This window comes from Astatotilapia calliptera, chromosome 6, assembly GCF_964374335.1.
Source record: "Astatotilapia calliptera chromosome 6, fAstCal68.1, whole genome shotgun sequence".
NCBI lineage: Eukaryota > Metazoa > Chordata > Actinopteri > Cichliformes > Cichlidae > Astatotilapia > Astatotilapia calliptera.
This window is the reverse complement of record NC_137427.1, coordinates 27,012,695-27,036,114: the sequence shown is the minus strand read 5'-3', so window position 1 is coordinate 27,036,114 and position 23,420 is coordinate 27,012,695. Positions and strand designations below refer to the sequence as shown.

Below are 23,420 nucleotides of genomic sequence, written 5' to 3'. Positions count from 1 at the left end.
AAGAGTTACTCAACACTTCAAAAGGGCTTTTTGAGTTGTAACATAATGTGCTTTAATTTGGGGAGGCCGTCCACCTCCCTTAGCCCACAGTTTGACTTGGAGTCTGCAAAACCACACTCATCAAATTTATGCTGATCAAGACTCACAGGACTTTACACTCTTTTTTTGGGGGGGGGTAAAGCTTCTACTTATTTACTCCCTGACATCTGTAGAAGCACCAGCCCGGTTGCTTTCTTTCCTTTCACACCCACACAGCACTGTTTCACATGTGAGGGCGGTACCTTGATTATTTGAACTGGTTCAGGGCCACCTTTTGTGAGGCACAGACCCAGGGGTGAACATACCCTTTATCTTCTTGGACATCATGTTCAGATCTACAGTGGGGCAAAAAAGTATTTAGTCAGCCACCGATTGTGCAAGTTCCCCCACTTAAAATGATGACAGAGGTCAGTAATTTGCACCAGAGGTACACTTCAACTGTGAGAGACAGAATGTGAAAAAAAAAATCCATGAATTCATATGGTAGGATTTGTAAATAATTTATTTGTAAATTAGGGTGGAAAATAAGTATTTGGTCACCTCAAACAAGGAAAATCTCTGGCTCTCACAGACCTGTAACGTCTTCTGTAAGAAGCTTTTCTGTCCCCCACTCGTTACCTGTATGAATGGCACCTGTTTGAACTCATCATCTGTATAAAAGACACCTGTCCACAGCCTCAAACAGTCAAACTCCAAACTCCGCCATGGCCAAGACCAAAGAGCTTTCGAAGGACACCAGGAAAAGTATTGTAGACCTGCACCAGACTGGGAAGAGTGAATCTACAATAGGCAAGCAGCTTGGTGTGAAAAAATCAACTGTGGGAGCAATCATCAGAAAATGGAAGACATACAAGACCACTGATAATCTCCTTCGATCTGGGGCTCCACGCAAGATCTCATCCCGTGGGGTCAAAATGATCATGAGAACGGTGAGCAAAGATCCCAGGACCACACGGGGGGACCTGGTGAATGACCTGCAGAGAGCTGGGACCAAAGTAACAAAGGTCACCATCAGTAACACACTACAACGGCAGGGAATCAAATCCCGCAGTGCCAGACGTGTTCCGCTGCTGAAGCCAGTGCATGTCCAGGCCCGTCTGAAGTTTGCCAGAGAGCACATGGATGATACAGCAGAGGATTGGGAGAATGTCATGTGGTCAGATGAAACGAGGCTGGGTCTTGCAACATGACAATGATCCAAAACACACCGCCCGGGCAACAAAGGAGTGGCTCCGTAAGAAGCATTTGAAAGTCCTGGAGTGGCCTAGCCAGTCTCCAGACCTCAACCCCATAGAAAATCTGTGGCGGGAGTTGAAAGTCCGTGTTGCTCGGCGACAGCCCCAAAACATCACTGCTCTCGAGAAGATCTGCATGGAGGAATGGGCCAAAATACCAGCTACTGTGTGTGCAAACCTGGTAAAGACCTATAGTAAACGTTTGACCTCTGTTATTGCCAACAAAGGTTATGTTACAAAGTATTGAGTTGTATTTTTGTTATTGACCAAATACTTATTTTCCACCCTGATTTACGAATAAATTCTTTACAAATCCTACCATGTGGATTCATGGATTTTTTCTTCACATTCTGTCTCTCACAGTTGAAGTGTACCTCTGGTGCAAATTACTGACCTCTGTCATCATTTTAAGTGGGGGAACTTGCACAATCGGTGGCTGACTAAATACTTTTTTGCCCCACTGTAGCATTGCCGTTATTCTAAATTTCCATTGGTGATTATGCAGAGCTTTCTACAGCTGCAGCATCATGTCCGATAACTGTTGCAGATTCTCAAACTGCTTTTTTTTCCCCCTTTTCTCCCGATAACCAGTGTGTGTTCATTTATGTGTCTGTGCTTTACCCTTTCAGGAGCTGATCCCAGAGTTCTACTATCTGCCTGAGATGTTTGTTAACGCCAGCAATTACAGCCTGGGAGTGATGGAGGATGGCACTGTAGTCTCTGATGTTGATCTGCCACCTTGGGCCAAAACCCCAGAAGAGTTTGTGCGCATTAATCGACTGGTAAGAAAAGTACACCTGAATGCTGTGTCCCATGTATGATCCAGGTTAAAGCAAGTGTGCATTAAAAATATACTGAAGCCATCATAGAGTCTAGGCAAGAAAAAAAGTTTTTGTGTCGTCATTCATGTATAGCCTTGTTTTCTTTCTTCCTCATATGGCACATGGCGCAGGCCATCTGAGCCCCAAGCTTAGCTGGAAATGCTAATTTAAAGAGACAGTGTTATTTCCTGACCTTCACACAGTTCTTCCTGTTACCCGAGCCTCCCCTCCTCTCACGTGTCCCAACTTTCAGATTGCTTTGCCGGCAAATTGATCCAGCTCTGCCCCATCTAATATCCCCATGCAGCCTCACGATCCCTCTCTCTGCTCTGTTCATACACATCTGGAACATGCTGGTGTGTGCAACTGCAACTGTGTTTTTGTGCAGAATAATTATGCAGTATCCACTTTCTGATCTCCCTTTCCGGTCCGCCTGGCCAAAGGCAGAAATATTCTGTGTGTATATTCACGTCAGATGTTGTCAGAGTGGCTGCCGTGTTTTCATTATACTCTAGATGTTCTCTTCTGTGCTTTACACAACATGCACACACACTGTTGGGAGACTAAGGTAACACTTTGGATCAGATTTCTCAGCGCTAGAAGATCTAGGAGCCTCAGATGGGGGGTTAACATTTTCTCTTCTGCTTTGCTGAAATTGCTTATCATTTATGCTTTTAGCCCTTTTATCTTTAAAACATTTTAACTTCATACTGACAGTGAAAGGACAGCTGTCCCCTTACAAATAAAGCTTATTCATAATTTTGTCTGTCTGTCTGCATAAACACAATTACAGAAGAAAACTAAACTGTGGGTTATAACGCAATGTAATCTGGAGCCTAGCGCAGGCCACTTTTCGCTCTCAGTTACATATTTGGGGTAAAAGCAGTGGCAGCTCCATGTGTGATGTGTGCCCACAGTAGTAATGGGTGCTGATGATGCTGGGTGTGCTCTGTGACCTGTGCAGTCTTATGGTGGGGGTCTGTTAGCTAGCATGCTGATATGACCATGCTGCTATCATTAATCACACACTTCCCTCTTTTTGGCTGTCAGCATGCAGCCCGCTGTGGATGTATTAGAGGGACGCTTGTTGTGGCGGCAGCGTTGCAGGCTGTTGTGCAGTGTTTTATACTCACGGGGAGGAAAAGTTGAGTTTTCATTTGTGCTAAATGAGGATTATATTTGACAGATATTTGGGAAATTGTTATGCATTAAAAAAACAAACAAACAAACAAAAAACAGAACCACTAGTCCAACTGTTTTTTTTTTTTTAATGGCGTGAAGTTTAAAAAGTTTTGGATTGTTTTTATTTAGTTTCTTAAATTAAAAGGTTCTGTCAGACGTTACTTCCTGTTAAAAGGGAGTTTTTCCTCACCACTGTTGCCTAATGCTTGTTCACAGTGCTGTAGTAGCGCCTTACAAGATACATGCCTTACAACAGCGGTCCCCAACCTTTTTTGCGCCACAGTTGGCAAAGTTTTATGTCCGACAGTATTTTCATGGAGTCGCAGATAAATAAAATAAAGCAAGTACTGGTACGAGGAAAAAAAAAAAAGATTTATTCATAACACATGGGAAAAGATCTAGGGAAACAGAGATAACGATAAAAATGATAAAAAAAATAATGCTAAAAACCAATGAAAACCCTGAAAATCATGAACTTCACACCCTCTCTCACTCGCACGGCCTGGTACCAAATGACTCATGGACCGGTGCCAGTCTGGTCTCCTCTACTTCTTCATTTTTCCCCCTTGCTTCTGTCCTTTGTGCTCCATTTGGCACTGCAGATGCAATTTGGACTCTATTTTGTCTGCAGCCATACTAGTAATGCTGCTTTCAAACTGGTAAAATTTCGCTCTGCTTTTTCTCTCTCTCCTTCTCCAAACTGAGATATTGATCCAATGTACAACCAGCAGGCAGGTGTAGGTGCACAGAAACATAAGCTTAGGAAAATAGGTTTCATCCCAGAGGGACTGTGAATAAAAGCTTTGCTATCAAATGTCAGTTTAAGTATAATTTTCTAATTTATTTGGACTGAATCACTTCCTGGAATCTGTTGGTTTCGCTTAAAATAATAAAAAAAGCTGGGATTGTGAGTGTGGAAGTGCAGTTTGTCTTTGTAGTTTTACCATTTTAAGAGGCCCAGTCGTATGCTACAGATCACATAGAAACAGCACCAAGGTTCAGGGAGGGATGTGTGGGTGGACAGGTCTCTGGTCATGACAGATAGCTGGCATTAGAGGGTGTCAGCTGGCAACTGTGGTACTGTTGGGAAAGAGATGAGCGTGGTAGAGAGGAGAGAGGAAGAGTGAAGGAGTTAATGGGCTGTTTGGCTCTCTTTAGCTTGTCTGCTGCTAATGGCTTTGCAACACAGGGATAGACAGCAGGAGAGAACACGCAAACACACGCAAATGCACACTCGCTTACAAACACACACAGGCCTGCTGTCTCCACTCTGGTTATGAGCCTTAGATGATTAACAGCTAATTAGGGCCCAATCTGGAAAGGCCATTAAAAGCCTCTCACAGTAAAGGATTGTGCTGCTCCGCAAATCGGCAGCTTGTTTTTGTTGTTCAGAGTTTCATGGTTGGTTGGGGGGGTAAAAAAAAAAAAAAAGATGATATAAGCCTACCATCAAACTGTAGCCGGGTTCATAATGCTTTCCTTTAGAAGTGTCATAAGTTATCGCTAATGTTTAGCAGGAAGTGTGTTGCATGGCAACAGATTAACTGCAAGTTTATGCCTAGACAGTTTATTGTTCAACAAATGTCTTACACAACACTGAAGGCTCCACTTGAAAACCACAGGTCTGAAGAATAGTTGGATTTTTGGGGGAGGAGGCGGAGCAGCACCTCCGCGGCTTAAGGGAAGTGCCTACACAGTATACTTAAATGCTTTCTTGTAAAGGCACACTCCCTTTTTCGTGGTCCATCACACATCCACACATGCATCCCTGTGGAGACACAGGGGTCTTGAGGCAGCATGCCACGGAGATCAGGGGCTGCTTGTTGTTTTTACCAGGGGGTCGAAGGAGAGGTTAAGAACTTGATCCCTCCTCCACCAGATAACTACATTTCTCTGGGCACTGTCAGCCGCTCTGACATTCCACTATGTACGACCATACCTCGCTTTTCAGGCCTGCTAACCATTAGAGCGATAGCAGGTGATCTTGTGTGCATGCTCGTGTAAATTTGACTGTTATTTGTCTCCATATCAGTGTTTACCTTTGCTGTCATGGCTCCAAGTTTCACTGGAGCTACTGAGATGGGGCGGGCTAAACCACAGTCTGTTAGAGCAGCCATCTGCTGTGGGTATATCGTGATGCTAGACTGAGCTAAACACTGCTGTTTTTTTATTTTATTGTGCATAGATCAATGTTAAACTAATATACGAATGCAGACAGAGATTGGTGTTGGATGAAATCTTTATAATCACCAATCAGCTTGTGCCTAAAATGTAATATGGTTACAATCACAATAATAGTTTCATTATTAAAAAAAAGTGAAGCTGTCTAATCAGACATATTTAACTCCATGGTTGCCATTACATGCACTTGCCGATGCTTCTTGTTACTTTTTTCTCGTGTTGCCATTTAACCAAACTCTCCAGTGCTTATTTGCTGCTCCCTGCTTCAGCTGTTTGGCTTCTTTCACTCATCTGTGCTCTTGCTGCGCTGCTGACAGACCTGCAAACCTCACACATGGGAGAGACGGGCATGCTTTACTTTTGGCCTTTTCCGTCTTATAAAGTGTCAACTCGCTCAAAGGAGTGACAGAGGCATCAGCTATACTGGCCTCACAGAAAGAGGGAGCCTTTCGTCTTTGTGAATGGGAAAAGGCAGCTGAGTGATTGGTCAGAAGCAATGCCACAGAGAATGCTGGCCACAAGAAGACACTGTGGGTGTTGGATGCCAAAGAACCTTGTGTAACTCATCAAAGACGACCATTATGCCTCCCATTGATTTACTTACTCTATGCAGAAACTCTGAAACTGTCATGTTGTTGAATTTCTGTGCACGGTTTATTCCTGTGCTATAATATAAGAAACTACTCGGATTTTCAGTGTGACTGTGATGTCACTACAACGCATTATGTACTATATGCTGCTTTAGATCTCAAGGAACACTTTGCAAGCTTTGCTAAAGAGTAGCTTCTATAGCCACAAGTTGTAATTATATGACCCTAGCACATTAGAGTGCTCAGGGCACTGAAACACATGCTATCAATCATTCATGCAAAACACATAATCATCATTTCAGTGCAAACTTGCTAAACTGAAAACATCTGAAGTCAAGAGGCTTCTCTCTGCATTGCCAGGCAGAATAGTGCATTATTCCTGTAATGTTGGATTATTATGACCTAAGTCATCCTCACATGCCGCACACATTAGTCTGCGGCTGCTAGTATACATCTTAGCTCTCTTGAATTATAAATGTTTGCTGATGTCTGAGAGTAACCTCTGGAGCTTAGCTCTGTTGCTAACCAGTTGCACATATAGTGTGTGTATATGGTCCAGTCAGATTGTGCTAACAAGCTTTGAGTGACTCTGTTATCCATTACTGAAGAGTTTATCAGTGATGTCTTTGCTTTTATTTTAAGACCTTTGTTCCCATGTCAGTGCATTTAAAAGCTCCAGCATTTAGACTCAGGTAGATGAACCTCTACAAGCACTGGATAACTCTAGCTTTGCTTCTGTTGCAGTTAAAATGAAAATATTGATATAATCATAATTATGATGTTTGCAGTGGACAGCGATGTGAGTGTGTTTCATACTTTGTCATTCGGCCATACAGCTGTTATTGTGATGTCATCACAGTAATCCTGCCCGCAGAGGTACATCTACATGGCTGCTAAAAGACAAATGTCATATTTATTTGAGACATATCACCTTTACCCCCCAAGCCTTGCACTCTCAACTTGTTTGAAATCTGAAGTTTGTCAGCTTTATGTGCTGACAGCCATTAACACTTTGCAAAAAACTATGCAATCAAGAAACCCGTTATTCAGCAGGCATGTTATTACATTAAGACATGAAAATCTTATACATAAGATTTTTTTTTAAGTTGACAACATAGTTTGAAAGACTTGGATAAAGATTTTAGGAAGTTTACTGTAAAGCGTGATTTGTGTAGGAACTATCCGAAATGTAAGCGAGTAGACTCAGAAGACAAAAATGTGTCTTGCATTTTTTCCCACAAGTCACACAGCCAGACATGATCGCTCCCCAGCTCAGACCACCAGCTACACAAAGTCAAAGATCACGACTGTTTACATTCACCTCTCATCCGTACTGCACTCTCTGATCAGACACCCGCTGGGACTCGCATAATGCCGTTCCCACCAGCCTCCACATCTTATTCTCACAGTAACCCCACAGGAACCCATGCATGAGCTGAGGTAAACCACTGCAGCGACCAGCCACTAACCACTAAGAAATACTTGTGCACTTGTGAATGACTGAGTGAGTGAAAACCTTAACGTCGTCTATCCCAGAGTGGCCCCCGGTAATAGAAGACAGTTTGCCATGTTAGCCTAGTGCTAATCTATTCCCCTGGCGTCTCCACTGAAAGCCTTGTTGCTGGATGGGAACTAGCACGTGGGGTAGAGGGAGGTTATCTGGCTAATATCAGGCAGCGCTCACTGAAGGGGTATTGTCATGCATAAGGGCAGACATGTTTACTGTGTGCTCGGTGTTTTACGAGCTGTCCCCCCTTCTTCTTCGCCTCCCTCTCTTGCCTGCTCATCTCCCCCTCCCCTCGTTTATCCTCCCTTTCGATGACGTAATGGCGGACCCGATGAGAGCCTGAGAAATGGGATGATCTACTCCTGCTGACATACTCACTCACTAATGTTGTCTTTCTCCCTTTCCTGCACTCCTCCATGCTTTCATTTTACTTCTGCCAAAGTGTACTGAGGCACTTTTTTTGCAGCATTATTCTGTGCTGCATCTCAGACTCCTGAATATCCGTGTTTGTAATCCTGGCTTTATTTAAAGAAACACTTGTACTTATTCGTTTGAGTTGGGGCAAAGGGTGTGTTTCTTGGAGCATGAACGCAGATAAATTCTTTAAGACGTTTTTGTCATACTTATATTATCCATACGAGAAGGAAATAGCCATACAGCTGTTGTATAGGTTCCCAGGAAATGCCGTGTAAACATTCAAAGACCCCAGAAGATGACTGACATATTCAAAAACAAAGGCTTGCATGAATAAAATTGTGTGATGGAAATTGGATGCAATCTTATTTTAGGGTGTTTTTTTTTAGGACACTTTGTTAGAATTTAGCGCAAAGCAGGGATGCTTTGCTGTATACTCTTGTTCTTGTGGTATTTTCTGAGTGTTTATTTAGTTTTGTAACGGTATATTTCTGAAAATGAAGCAAAATGTGTCACATTGAATTCATGCATATTCCTTCTACATTTCATGAGCATAGTCCATGGGTTTCCTTGAGGATGTATTTATGGTTTGGAGCTGCTAGTCACGTACATACGCAGACAGTCTCGCACTAACAAGCTGCAGCTCCACATAACCCCACACCCTAATAACCTCTGCTTGAAGGCTAACTACACTCAAGCTGATCAGTTGAGCCATTCATCCTAATCATCTCCAATCTGTGCTGAGAAGCCTCCACACCTCCACACAGTCCTGCAGCCAACTCTGTAATCATCTGAGACAATAATGCCTCTCTCAACAGCTATCCAAATATTCTTTCATCCAGAAGCAGAAGCCCTCTTCAGCGTTTCTGTGTGTAATCAGCTCTTACTGTTGACTTAGCTTTTGCTCACTTGATCCCATTGCGTTGTGGCACCGGTGAAGTATTTGCTAGCTTGTTAGGCTTTTGGAGTGGAGGTGGACAGATGGTTATGTCCTTCGCAGGTGCTTGTGAACAGTGTTTAAGATTTAGCTTCTCTTGGTTCTTGCCAGTTGTAGTAGTAATAATAATAATAATGCTAATAATGTTAGCAGTTGTTTTAATAACAATTGTAATAATAATGTATTTTTTTAAGGCATCATTGTTTAGTTTGCATTTTTACAGTCATGCATGAACTTAAATCTAAATGGATGCAGACACCACAGTTTTATTGTTATCTAACTTGGATTCAGTGCCACCCAATCAGTAGTGTTTACTCCATTGTCTGGGCTGTAAGTTGGATCAAATCCACCATGATGTGTTTGTTTTGTGGCGACTTTCCCAATCACTACTCATTCTGCTTCTTTTCACCCCTTAACATGATATTCTTGCTTTTTAAGTGGTCGGGAGATAATGAGAAGGATGGGAGGAGAGAGCAGCCGAGAATTAGGGTTAGAGTTTCAGGTTCCACTTGCCGACGAGTGCCTCCTCCACTGAACCATATCCAGAACTCTCACAGTTGCGACCTGTCTAATTAGCTGAGCCGGAAAGGAGGTGGGGTTTTGGACTGAAGTAACACACGCGGCCCATCTGGGTTTTTCTTGGTGTGTGTGAATATGAGAATAAAGGAAATGGTTCGTTAGCTGCATGGCTGCTTTAAGGATCTCATTCCTTACGTCATACGCCCCCCTTGCCTTTCTATGTTGGGGGCCCCCTCTCTTCTAGCTGTTTACAGGCTTCCTCTGCGTGCTTCACAATGACAATTAGCTTCTCATTTTCTGCAAGCTAATAAGCCCTTTAATCAGAGTGCTTGTCAACCTCAGGGCAAGGAAACTCCAGAGGAGTTGATCCTTAGGATCAAATGACTGGTAGAGGAAAAGAAAGGGGTAAGTGGGAGAACAAATAGAAGGGAGGGAGAAGGAAATCAGGCTGCTGAACTTGGAGAAGGAAAAGAGAATCAAAAAGTGAGATAATAAAGCTGTACTAAGGTAAAACTACTAGGCCAGTTTCCATTAGAGATGTCGTCTAAAATATAAATTTGATGGGCGGATTTATGATTTGATTTAATAAAATGCCCAAAAAGAATATGACTAAACAAAACTTGGTCCCGACTACCGATTCAGTGTCCTTGGATCATCATTTTTAAACGTGAAAACACGATGTTTGACTGTCAAGCGTACTGAATGTGGTTTTCAGGATGTTTTTAATCAGCTTGTTCTGAAACAGTCATTTTAATGTATCCAAATCTGACAAGTGTTTGTTTTATACATCCGTAATCAATACGAACGAAAACAGTCTGCCGCTGACAACAGCTCTGCACACAACATGTGCCTTTAATTACACACCCACACCATCGGCGACACACGCACGTGCAACATACACTTGCATCACCGTTGGCATGCAAATGAGCGCATTGATTTGTTAAGTGATGTTTTAACATCCTTACGGACAGCTCTCCATAAGTCCTTAAAAGGGTTTTTAAGGACCAGTGAGGCAAGGAGGAAAGCGTTCACTGTCACCTCGTTAAGACTGAAGTGAAATCCAGCTCAATCCAGACCATAAAGCTAACCGCAAACCACTGCGAGGCACAGAACCTTCACAGATAGGCCCAGCGTAAACCTGTAGTATGGACACGCAGTTTTCCTTTTAAGCAGAGCAAAGATAATCACTACAAGAGGTCCCACATGAGGTTAAAATAAAGATAATAAATTTCCCACCTGCGAGCAGAAAAAGCTTTTCAAGATGAGGCTGTGGGCCGGTTACTGACTCGAGATCAGACGCTTTCAGTTTTGCTTCTCAGGACTCAAAGCAACCCCAGTTTAATGTCCACCAGCTGGTTAATTGCAATCACTTGGTGTTTCTTGTCTGATGTCTTAAATTAGGATTGTATGTCTTTAAATCCTCAGTCTAGAGTACAGGTCCCTCTAAAGAGTAACATATTGACAGACATGTAGTCAAACTGTCATTCTTTTTGAGCGTTTTGGGTTTTCTTTCTAAACTTAAAGTCTACACTCCAGCTACAGATGTTTCACAAAGGAAGGGATTAAAGTAACCCGAGCCTTGCACGCAGACGAGACTTGTTCATTATGATACATTTTCATTGGAATCCACATCACAGCGCGGCATGCTGGAACACAAGCAAAATAAGCATGCAGTTCACAAAGACTATATAATTATATGCATTTGAATACATGGCGGCTTTGATGGGGAAAAATGATTTGGGTAAATGTATCATTCTTCTCCTTAGGAGAATATTCCAAATTATTGTTGCTGTTGGAAACAAATCAGAGCACACAACAAAAGGGACCCCCTTGCCCCCACCCCACCCTCCCCTGTGCTTCGAAGGTGTACTTTGTCAAATCTGTAACAATAGGAATGTGGGATTCCAGTTACTTCTACCCCCTTCTAGCATTTACATAAAGGCATGCTAAATTATTCATTAATTATCAGAGAGTCCCCTGTGGATGGGGATGACACACACACTGGCTGCTAATTGGCCCATCAATAATCCTGCCTGGTTCTCCTAAAGTGGCACCAGATCCCACCTCAGGAATCTACTATCTGCCTCAACCTTCTGCTCAACTGTTTCCACAGTGTGGCACCACATGTGGAAACGTCTCCACAGCTGCTCACATGACACATTGTTAATGAGTTATCAGAACATGCCTAATTTCTGTACTTCACTTAGGTTTCTTTGATGGATTATAAATATGTTCCTTAGGTGTAATCTTCTCGTTATAAATCGAAATTAGGTTTATTGAGTACCTGCATAGTATTGTGTGGTATTTTCTGAGTATATAATTTTATTATTGTGAAAAGGCAAATGGGAAAAAATTGTATTTACTCTGTTGCTTCCCCTCCTCCCATCCGAAAATGTGAATAAATGAGTCACCAATATGACATTTTGAAAAAGGTTAACTGAAGTAGCTGGCAGTAGTTGTCATTGTTAAATGTGACACAGTTAAGCAATGTCAGTGATGGGGACTTCTCGATCTCAGAGTGTAAGTTTTTATAGGAAGAGCAAGAAAACCAAAACAAAATAAAGCACTGGGCTCATGTCAATCATAGTGTCGCCTAATGCAGTGGTGTGCCTCGCAGATTGAATGTTAAGGATGATGTCACTGACTGGTTTCTAGAGTTTAAAGGTTTAGCATTTGTGTTTTTGGCAGATGTGAATCTGATCTGAATTTGTGAATTTGATTTGTTGCAACTGAATTCAATATGACTCAATATTTTAGGCTTTATTGGTGCTGAGGTTTAGAAATTTTGATTGCTTTTGTATTTAGATCTTTGTGTAATTATCATGTGTTTTTCGTGTGTGTGTGTGTGTGTGTGTGTGTGTGTGGCTCCCTGTACTATAGCTGTACTATTAAGTGTTGGATGAGTTTGTTGTTGGTTTCATTCTGTTCAGTGGAGTCTGATCAATGGCACCTTTCCCTAAGCTTCTTCTATTAAGATGTTTTCTCTGACGTCGGCTCATGATGTAAAATCCCGAGTTTAGATAAAGGGGCAGATTAAAGTAGTTGAATCCTAATCTGCCTGATACCACTGCTATTGCGTACAATTTACACACCCGACACCTTTGACGTGATACGATCGTGGCTTTTCTACTGCAGGCAGATACTCTTTGAATCTCTAAGCTTGATCTGCTGAGGTTAAGTTCCTACATCCAGACTTGAGTCAGGGAGACATTGACAAACCAAACAAATACAAAAACAGATACACACTTCCAATTCCAGCAGAGCGCACACAAATTCTCACTTACTCTGTTTCACCCTCTCCAAATGGATCATGCAAATGATTTCCATAAAGGTGGGCCTCAGGAGAGGGAGCTGCAATAACACGGCTGCTCTTTGTTTCCCTTTGCTGAATGACAGTTGATTGCGGTGCACATTAAATGCCCATCAGCCCCAGCTTTAGTTTTAGAAACAGGGGAGCAGGGCCTGTCAAAGGTCAATCCTAGTGCATAATGAACTGATCTCTCCCTCACACACACGCACACAAACACACACACGATACACGCACGACTCAACCTCTGCTATTAAAGGGAGTTTGAATAAAGAGGATTTTTCTGGCTTATCATGTAACATTAATAAAAAGGGCTGCCCTATGACATAATGTGACTATGGCGATGCCAGAGAGGCAGACAGACATGGAGTCTAGACCAGGGGTGTTCTGTTTTATCTTAAGACTAACGGTTAGATTTGTTTTTTGAGTGTGATCATAGACAGTAGGGAATACACAGATCCCTCTGCCTGCTAGTTCTGTTGAATCTGCAGCTTTCAGAACAGTTCTCACATGTGAAAATAATAAATAAATAATAAAAAAATACATAATGCTACAGAACATGCTGCTTAATGCTACATCAGTGACAAGCTGTGCACGAGACGGCACTTTTTAAAGTAGGGTCGGGTATTGTTTGAAACATTTTGAGCCTCAAAGACCAACTTAGCAGGAATTTGAATTTCATCAGATATCCTGTGCCAGATCAGCTTTTTCTAACTTTTGCTCTCATTGCTGTAGCTGGATACACCTTAGCTATAAACCAGAGATTTATTTATAAGGACAAAATCAGTCAAACTCCCATTAAGCTCTTTGTTGCATCGAAGGATTCGTACAAATTTATTGTATTTGAGTTGTGATTGATTGCCTCCGTGGTTATCCATCTTACTCACAGGGTAATAAACATTTTAAAACTGTTATGTGTTCATAAGTTACTGTATATACAGGGACATTTTAAATAAAACATACATAATGCATCTGGGGAATACAGGGGCAGTAATGTGTCGCTTACAAATGTATACAGTCACACAATCTGTGCGCAATGCTAAATCAAATGAAAACACACGATGATCAGACTTTGCTTACGTTTGATTATTGCAGCATTAAGCCATAAAAACATTTTATATCTTTGTTTATTGATCTTTTTTTTTTTTTCATCTCCGGGAACCGAAATGCAGTTTCACTGTTAAGGTTCTCATCAGCTGGGATGATGAGATTCGTGACAGCATCACAAATTTAGTCAGTCAAGCTGCAGCGTTAAAAACCAGCATCACACCTAAAGCGCACACTCTCCTCTTCAGACGTGTGCTCGGCTCCCTGATTGAAAGTCGTAATTAACAGAGTGGGGAGGAATTAGATGCAGAATGAGCTGTCAGAAAGTCACATTTAAGTGAGGGATGCACTGGTCTCCGCAGTAAAAATTTAAATGATATAAATTGCCATTTAAGTGTAGCGCAGGCTAATGTTTTGTCACAAATTAATGTGACACAAGGCAGCAATGACAATCAAGGGCTGCCTCATTCTAATTTGGTTGTGTTTAGAGGGCTTTTGTGAGCCAGCAGCTTTACACAAATTAACACAATTGTCGGTTTTTATGAGGAAACCATAAATGCTTTTTCCCTCCTTTGCCCGCTAATGAGGAGAGAAAACGGCTTGTATGTGTGGCGTTATGACGACGTCTGCAGGAGAGCAACACGGTGCTCTTATCCGCTCACGACCAGCAGAGAAAAGAACAAAGACAGAAGCTGAAATGGCTCCCTAATGAACTACAAGAGTCCTCTAATGTCTTGATGCTCTCTTATGATCAGATATGGATTTACTGTGCTTTTTGCTCGTTATAGAAATCATTGGCAGATTCCGTCAGAGGAACAATTAGAAGAATATTCCGCTTTCTCTGAGAAATTCACCTTTGAGGGGTATTAGTAATAACTGCTGTTCAGTAATGGGATGTTAGGGGAGTTGCCTTTTGTTGCATCTGTTGACATCCTAGATAAACCTAACTCTCCGGCTTCACCTCTTTTTAAAGGCACTGGAGAGCGAGTTTGTGTCCTGCCAGCTTCACCAGTGGATCGATTTGATCTTCGGCTACAAGCAGCAGGGACCCGAAGCCGCCAGAGCCCTCAATGTTTTCTATTATCTGACCTATGAAGGCGCAGTCAACCTCAGCTCGATCAACGACCCCATGCTCAGAGAGGTGATACAGTGCGTGCATCAACACACACACATTTTAATACACGTAGCTGATTTAACTGCCTTCGCAGACCATGCTGAGTAAGGAGAAAAATTCCATATTAGAGGTAAGTACTCCTGAGCAGCAGTGCTCTCAGATGGACGCTTAATCTGGCTATATTATAAAAGCACATGTCCACCCTCTGCATCTGTATGTCAGGAAGGTTTTGATGCCATTAGCCATGTTAAAGTGCTTGTAGAGTGGCATGGGAGAGCTAAGCTAACAATCTGCCACACAGTATTGCTGAGCGAAGCCTTTTCCTTTGTGTGATACCTTTTGAAAGCACTCCACCAAGTGTTCCACTTTAACGCCTTTAAGCCGCCTCCTTGGCTTTCATTCATTATTCAGTTCACTCACTTTGTACTGCTGCACACACAAGCAACACTGTCCTGCCCGAAAGCAACCAGACAAAACACAGTGTTGAAAAGAAAAACACAGCTAGCTTGCCCACAGCCAAACAAGCCTGACAACTTCACCAATCTGCTGTAAAAGGCAGCTAGCCAGCAGCGGGTCAATTGACCCTGCTCCCATCAGCCTTTTTGACATCTGCATTTTAGTGCCAAGAGGGGTGCATATTCTATTTCTTTTCTCTCCAGAGTAAAGTAACCAGGCGTTGGCTTTCTTTTAAGTGATTATTCGTGTTTATTACTGGTTGTTGTGGCTGTTTGTAGGCAACTTCTGAGATCTGGAAACATCCATACAGAAAACTCCAATACAAGGGCAAACAAAATGAGCAGGCGGATCTCAGTTAAAGTTCAAACAGATCATCTTCACAGTTTTGTCGTTGTTTGTTTGTTTGGTGCCCCACCTAAATACAAGAACAGAACAGTCAAGAAAAGGCCACGTTTTCACTTTTAAGAGAGACTCACCATGGTGCTAACGTATAAATGGTGATAAGTTCAGAACACACTAAGCAGGCAAACACCCTTTGCCTCCACTGTACTGCTGCCCTTCATGCTCAGTGACTGGAGCATCGCAGGCACCAGGGGTAGATCCTTGATTTATCACCTCATTCACCCCAATTCCCATCCAGATGTGCTTTGGCCTTTATTCACTCTCTCTCTCACACACATACACATACACAGACATGCAGATTCATTATCTGGGTTCACCGGTCATTTCCACTCTCAGCCCATTACCCATTCTTCTGTTTAACACACACACACACACACACACAGAGCAGAAAATTGGATCACTGGTGCCTCCACTATTTCTGCCAAGCTGTTCCAGTGACAATGGGATTGATAATCTACCAACATACACACACACAGGCCTCAGAGGGAGGTGCTTGTGATTTGAGTGGCATTGAAAAAGCATCTTCGACTGCTGACTTTAAGGATGCATACTTAGGATTTGTATGCTTCTGAATGAGGTTTTTATTTGTCTGTGGCTTTGGTACCACATTTAGCATTTTACTATAAACAAATTAGTGTAACTGTCTCTAGCTTGAAGTGTTCTGTATTGGTGCACTGGGTCAAACTTTTGTGTGAAATGTCTGGAAAATACAGGGTGTAGTCATGAATATTGGTGTAGTTTAATTAAAATTATTAATTGATGTTTTGAAAGACTACAGTGGCAGCGTAGTACAGAAGCTCATGTTAAAAGTCAGTAGTCATCATATCTGTAATGCTGTAAAGTTAGCCTGCCTCGAGGAGGGAGAAAAAAAAGTTTCTTGTTGTTTCGTCCTCGCGGGCTCTCTCGCTGATGCTTTGATTGCAGTTTGCTGGGAGAAAACTCCCTGAGCACTTTAATTAGTTAAATAAACCAAACAAGCATTACCCCAGTGAGCTAATCCAAGGCTCTCCTTCAACTGTGTTTGTGCGGAAGGAAACGTGCCCTGTCTATGCAGAAGGTGGAAACACAGTTCCAGGCCTGGGGCTCGTCATGGCTGGGCGCTGGGGGTGGCTGAGGGCTGCAGGAGCTTTGGGACTGAGGGTTTGGGGTCTGAAAGTGTCCCTAGAGTATGCCATTACTGAGTGACAACTGTTTCAGTCTGAGCTGTGGTCTCGGCCAGACAAGCCCGCATTAGGACAGGCCCCGGGGCTGCTCAGTGTCAGGGGGGCGGTTCACAGATGTGTGTGCATGTACGTTTTTGTGTGTGTATATTTAGGTGGGAAAATGCAGTAGACCGGGCTGGAGGGTTCTGTATTTTTGCTTCGCTGATTTCTGTATTCCTGCCATGCTGCTTCACAGAGGCTAACTCTCCCTGTAGCCCACACACAAATACACACGTACAAGATTTGTGTGGCTCATACCTTGATGTGTTTCTACATATGCATGCATATGTATACATTCATTCATTGGTATGTGTATACCTTTGTATATTTATGTGTGCTCATCAGCATAAATGCACACGGTTGTGTGTTTATGTGTGCTTTTCTGTTCCGGGAGAAAGTTTGGAATATCTCAGCACAGATTAGTGAGTGCTGTGGAGACCAGTGCTGTGTTTTTCAAAACCATGATTACTTCCTGCACTACCTCCTGCTTCCCCTCTCCCACCCCAAATTTCATCTGTGTGTGCGCGTGTGCACATAGATGGCTTGCATGCACATCTGTGTTGCCTCTCGGTGTATAAAGAGAAACGCGCCCTGTGTAGCCTTCTCATCGTTGTACAGGGCTTCCCCTCTTTCGCATGTGATTATGGAAAATCCCACCACCTCTCACACGAGCGACAAAACACAGAGCCCCGCTTGAGTTGTTTGCCGTTTGCGTAATTCGGCAGAAATATATGCCCACGTGAGTCAACCTGCTTCGACAGTAAGCCAAAGTCACTCACTAAGCATAAAACCTGCTGGTTTATTTTCACTGGACAATGTGACCTCCTCTGCATAGAGTTGTCTCAGTATTTTAAGGTGGACGTTTAAAACCAATGATACAATCTGTCCAGTTTCCTGCTTGTGAGAAATACAAAACTATTGGTCTTTTTTTTTCTTTCCCTTGGAGGAGGGGGTTGATTTGCATAAAGCAGCATGTTTTACATGGAGATCTATCGTGTCAAGCGACTGAGTAAATCAAAGGACAGGCTGAGACATCTGAGCCGAGGGCGTCTCGGCCATTTAAATGTATAGAATACAGAAAACCTTCATCAGACATGGGCCAATGCTCCCAAAAGAGATTGGCCTTGTGGAAGGCCCCTCATATAATCACCTGAGCATTGCATTGGCATACAGGATAGGACATGCTGACCTAGACTCAGCCACTTTCCAGCCTTCCACAGCCTCATAAATGTCAAATACGCACTTAATGAAGATAGGTTGAGTGGCTTTGAGCTTACGCAAAATGCTTTCCTGTGTAGTCAAAGAGATGGGCAGCATTTTGACCTTGAATAATGCAGTTATGTCACATGTCCTCCCACCAAGAGGCTAACTGTGGATGAGGTGGGAAATGTCATGATAGTGTTACACAGTGTTGATCAGTTTACTGTGACGGACCTTTAAATCCAGTCTTACAGACCAGTGCTAATAAATGCACATCACACATCACTGCATAACAGGAGCATCGCCTTTTACATCTGGCATGCTTGCACACATGTAGAAAATGCACTTGTGGCCTGAACACAAAACCGCAGACACTTGTTCTAACACGGACACTGTCCCTTCCAGTCTCATGAACAAGCACAACCATTGTTGTGCAATTTATGAATAAAACCATGAATTCTTTTCTATTTTAATTAGCCTCCCATAAGAAGTACTGCTCATGCGTTTGTGCCGAAGGATTTTATGAGCTAGCGCTGGATTATTACCATCTTATTCAGAGGCTTTGGAGTAAATTTCTTCTTATTCAGATGTAAATGTATAAAAGTAGACTAAAAAAGAAGGAAACCTGAGATTTTATTGCTTCTTAAAAGTGCACAAAAGTATAAAGACCAGTGTTCACATAAAAATAACATGATGTAGAGCTTTTGTTGCTGGATTCTTGGTCTTAAAGAGGCTGATGAAACCTTGTAATAGACAGTTACAATCACTACTTGCCTCTCTGGTTTCTGGTTAGTTTCAGACAATGGGTATGAGCAGACTCATTTCCCAACTTTTTTTTGGTTTTTTTTTCTCATGGAAATACCATACGCAGGCCTCAACCATGAGCTCATTCTCAGGCTGCGCCAAGTCGACTCAAACGTCTCAGCCTACACACACAAGCTGTCACTCCTACACAGCCAGTCACAGAGCACACCAACATACTGACGGGTCTGTCACAATTTTGTGTTGGTCATTTTCCCTCTTCCTGTCCCTGTTACAAACTATCCATCACACCGAGTTTGTCTCACAGGACTGCTTTTGCTTACTATTGTCTGCTTCTTATTGTTATATACATTTCTGCTGAGACTGAATTGCATCATTTTCTGTTTTTTAAGAGGATTTTGTGCACATGCAAATTTTGAATGCTTGCGTGTGTTATCTGGCTGTGATTGCTTTTCAAAATGTTTCCTAAATGAGGCACTTGCGACCCTTAATAAGATTAATTAACACAAATGCGCCATCTACAGTTTTAACCATCTTCCTATAGTCGTGCATGAAGCAGCATTTGCTGGTTTCATTTTCTGAAATTTCCCCAGGTTTTCTCCTTGTTGTTCAGTAAACGTCTGTGGCGATAACTCTTGGGGAGGGGACATTATTATACATTTAAGCAATAATTTGGTTAATAACAAGGCTAATAAATGTAACAATAATTAAAATGTTTGGCTTTTTTCAACCTACAGAACGGTATCGTGGGCAAATGTGTTGCAGCACTTTAGCGTAGCCTCATCTGTCCATACCGTGCTGTGGGCGTGTTCCCACTTCGTGCTAGCTGGCCTGACAGTGAGCTGTGTGATGATGTCCAGAGGCTGCTCAGCCGGCGTCTGCTGTGACATTTATGGTCCTATACCTCTTCATTAACACCACCTAACCAAGCCTACAAGCCCGCCTGCCCAGCCCTCCTCTGATTCTGTGTGGTTGCGGAGGAGAAATTGGTGTTTGTGTGTAAATGTGTGTGCGAGAGAGAGTGAGTGTCAGACTGTGAAAAAGTGTGTTTATATGTAGACCGTGTCCATGTGTGCTTGAGCACAAGTGCACGCATTTTTCCCTAGCTCTATGGGCTTTTGTGTTCCTCTTTGTTTTGTTTTCTTTTAGACATTAATCTTAGATTGTTGTAGCATTTATCAGATAATAATATGACCTTCACACACAGCGGAGTGGAATATAACCATTTTTCACTTAGAAACTGAGCCGTTATTGTTTCATTGAAATAGATCGCAGGACACAATTATCAAAGAATAGTTTGAGTGAGAGGAAAACCTCTAACATCTCTCTTCATTTCTGTGTTTTTATTCCTCCCCACTCAGGCTGTGGAGTCTCAGATTAGGAGTTTCGGACAAACCCCCTGCCAGTTGCTAATCGAGCCACACCCGCCCCGAAGCTCGGCCATGCAAGTGGTGAGTAGACACTGACAATCATCTCAAAAATGAATGCATATACTCCAGTATCTTTTAATTCTCCAGGTTAAGCTCTGGTGGGTCAGAAAACAGCTGATCATCAGTTCTTCTACCTGTCCAGTTCTTGTCTTTGATTTCTGGTCAGCACTCGGCAAAAACCTTTCTGCCCCCCGAACTGTTCTGTTTAATTTTCCTCTTTTCATGTTTCCTTTACCTTGTGTCCGCTTTCTCCATCTACCACTGTGGGAAAATAGCCTTGGTTTTGAAAGCATCCCCTCACTCATCATTAGTGAGGTGTGTGTGAAAGGGAGAGATCACAAATATTTGTGTGCATGTGCGTTTAGAAAGAGATTTCTGGAGAAAAGCACAGCTTCGTGCTGGAAACCTGGGTCTGAGCCAGATTTTCCACCTGAGCTGAAAAAAAAAAAAAAAAAAAAGATGATCAACAACAAATGGAAGTTTTGATGTGACGGCCCTTTAAGGGCCAAGGAGTTTAGTCAGCATGCCTGCCTGTGATGGACCGAGGCCCCACGAGTCCCTATTAGCGCGGTGTCCCTGTGGTGCTGACAGCTGGCTGTAGACCACCACCCAGCGTGCGCGTGCACACAGACACGAATGCAGACGATTGCTTTGAATCCAGCGCCCGACTGTACGGGTGAATTCCTGTGTAATGTTTTTATTTTTACACCGCCGCACCATAGTTTTCAAACATAATATTCAGGCACCATTTTTCAAACACTTTAATTCCCTCCCCGCAGCTCCATATTGCTCCAGAACACGCTGTTCTCTTTGCTTTTTACGGATCTTGCTCTCTACTTTCTCTCCATCCTCTTTCGTGCGAGCGTGTTGTCAGAGTGTCGGCATCTGCCCATGCTGGTGGTAATGATACTGTCAGTGCTTCTGGTTAGCTGTCAGACACACCGGATTTACTCAGGTCTGTTCTTGATGTTAAACACTGATGTTCCTCTTCTTTACACACAAGGAGGAAAATAGCTTTCTGTTAGAGCTGCTTAGTACAAACACTCTATAAATGGCTGTAGAGCCTGTCTAAGCAGAGGAAACAGTCTGATAGGTCAATGAAATTACTTTTTTGTTATGACTGTTTTAGAGATGGTCTCTCCTGCCGTTTGCTCAGCTTTTACAAGAATAAATCTAGTGCAACCTAGCAAGTTGCTGTCATTTTCTGTCTTTGTATAGTCTGTTAGTCAGCTGATAGTACAAGTTTTTAAAATTAGTTACTTGTTTGCAAGGATATTCTTTTTATTATTACTGTAAATTCAACATATTTTGGGGGCTTTTAATGAAGCCAAACAAACAAAAAAAACAACAACCTGAACTCAGAGAAATTTGGTGTTTCTTTATTAGACATATATATTTTAAAGTCTATGTAATGACTTATGTTCATCAGATTGGTTGATAAGCATGCAGATCAGTTGCAATCTTAAAAAAAAAAAAAGTAAAACATTTACACAGATGCTGTATAGACATGCAGTGCGTGCATATATACACACACTGCATGTACAGTATAGCAGTTTACTTAAGAATCCTTCTCTACCCTGCCGACATGCACAAGGATCTTTTCTTTTTTTTAATAATCTGGTGTTTTCTTACAATAATTCTTCTTTTACATCTGCTCAGTCTTCCTCATTTAAAAGAAAAGTTTAGAACACAAATACAAACTGGACATCAGACTGTAGTCAGCCTGTGAAATCTATGGCGTCTTTGCCTTCTTCTATAAAATGTCTAATATATGATGCATAATATCATTACTGTGCACACTGAAGGGGAAATATTGATCAACAGACATTTGTTTCGGCTGCTTCAGTTTCTCTGTTAAAACTTAAATGTTGTTCTGAGATTCTCTCCTCATTTACTGTAGCGTTGTTTCAAATGCAGACTCTTGCCTTCTTCTGAACTCTTTGCTAGCTTTTTTGTGCTGCTTAGCTGCTGCTTACCACTATCCTCCTCAAGCCTCCTAACGTTCTCTCTGGCCTTCTCTTTCCTCCGTCTCCCTGTGTTTTTGTTTTCCTCCCCGTTTTCACCAACTGCTTCCTTCATCTTTGCGTTTCGCTCTTCGTCCGTCGCGCCACACCTCGGCTATTTCCCCGTCTCTCCCCTTCATCGCGTCGTCTGTCCCGGGGCCCTGAACAGTATCTTCTCCTGCAGACGCCTCTGATGTTTACGGAGCAGATGCAGCAGGATGTTATCATGGTACTGAAGTTCCCATCCAACTCTCCTGTGACACACGTAGCGGCCAACACCCAGGCAGGTCTGACGTCACCTGCCATCATCACTGTCACCGCCAACCGCCTCTTTGCGGTCAACAAGTGGCAGGGCCTGACAGGTGAGAGACTTGAAGCCACGAACATGTGCATTGAAACGAATGAGCTGAAGCGATGACTAAAAATAAAATCTCAGGCAGACAGAAACGATCCTTGTTATTGAACTGAGTTTGCTTTCACATAATTATTTTCATGCTGCTTCTGTTCATTTCTCCTCCATACGTTAGCTTCTAATTTATCAGAAGATCAACCTGCCTCGTCTCTGTAGGATGGACGTTGATTTGGGAGACAGTTGACTGTGTCTACTAGATAGCAGTATCAAATGTGACACATGTAGCAGCCAGCATTAGGTCCCACGTCCACCTCCATACATCAGCCGCTTACTACACAAAACCTTATTTACTCAACGTCCATCCTGCCCTAGAAGAAATATTAAATTTGATATCTAAGTTTACGAGGATGAACACTGATCAGATTTCACTGGAATTAGACATCATCCATGCATACCACAGGCTGGCCATATTGGGCAATTTTTCCTGCTTGGAAATAGTGGATTAATTGTAGGGACCCACTGGAGTCTGTTTAATAAATGATGTGCAGAGCAAAGTTGCCAAAACTGCTTTTAAAATCTCAGAATAAATGCATGAAATAAAATGACAAATTATGAGTGTGTTGAAAGCAGTGCACACTTTCGTATCACATTTCATTTTTTACTTTTATTTTTTAATTTCAGAGCCGATGTGACACAAGTGTACAATACTCATACTGATAA

General features: G+C 42.5%; 1 protein-coding gene across 7 annotated transcripts in view; it reads left to right on the top strand.

The window, feature by feature from the left end:
- Positions 1–23,420, top strand: part of lrba (LPS-responsive vesicle trafficking, beach and anchor containing) — a 176,532-nt gene that overhangs the window by 138,916 nt on the left and 14,196 nt on the right. For 4 of the 7 annotated variants that reach the window (XM_026171363.2, XM_026171361.2, XM_026171365.2 and 1 more), the window contains 4 exons: positions 1,904–2,056; positions 14,753–14,920; positions 20,277–20,366; positions 22,518–22,710. In XM_026171363.2, the coding sequence (XP_026027148.2) occupies positions 1,904–2,056; positions 14,753–14,920; positions 20,277–20,366; positions 22,518–22,710 (604 nt within the window). The remainder of the gene's footprint in view (positions 1–1,903; positions 2,057–14,752; positions 14,921–20,276; positions 20,367–22,517; positions 22,711–23,420) is intronic. The other 3 variants (XM_026171364.2, XM_026171369.2, XM_026171368.2) reach the window with 1 other exon arrangement.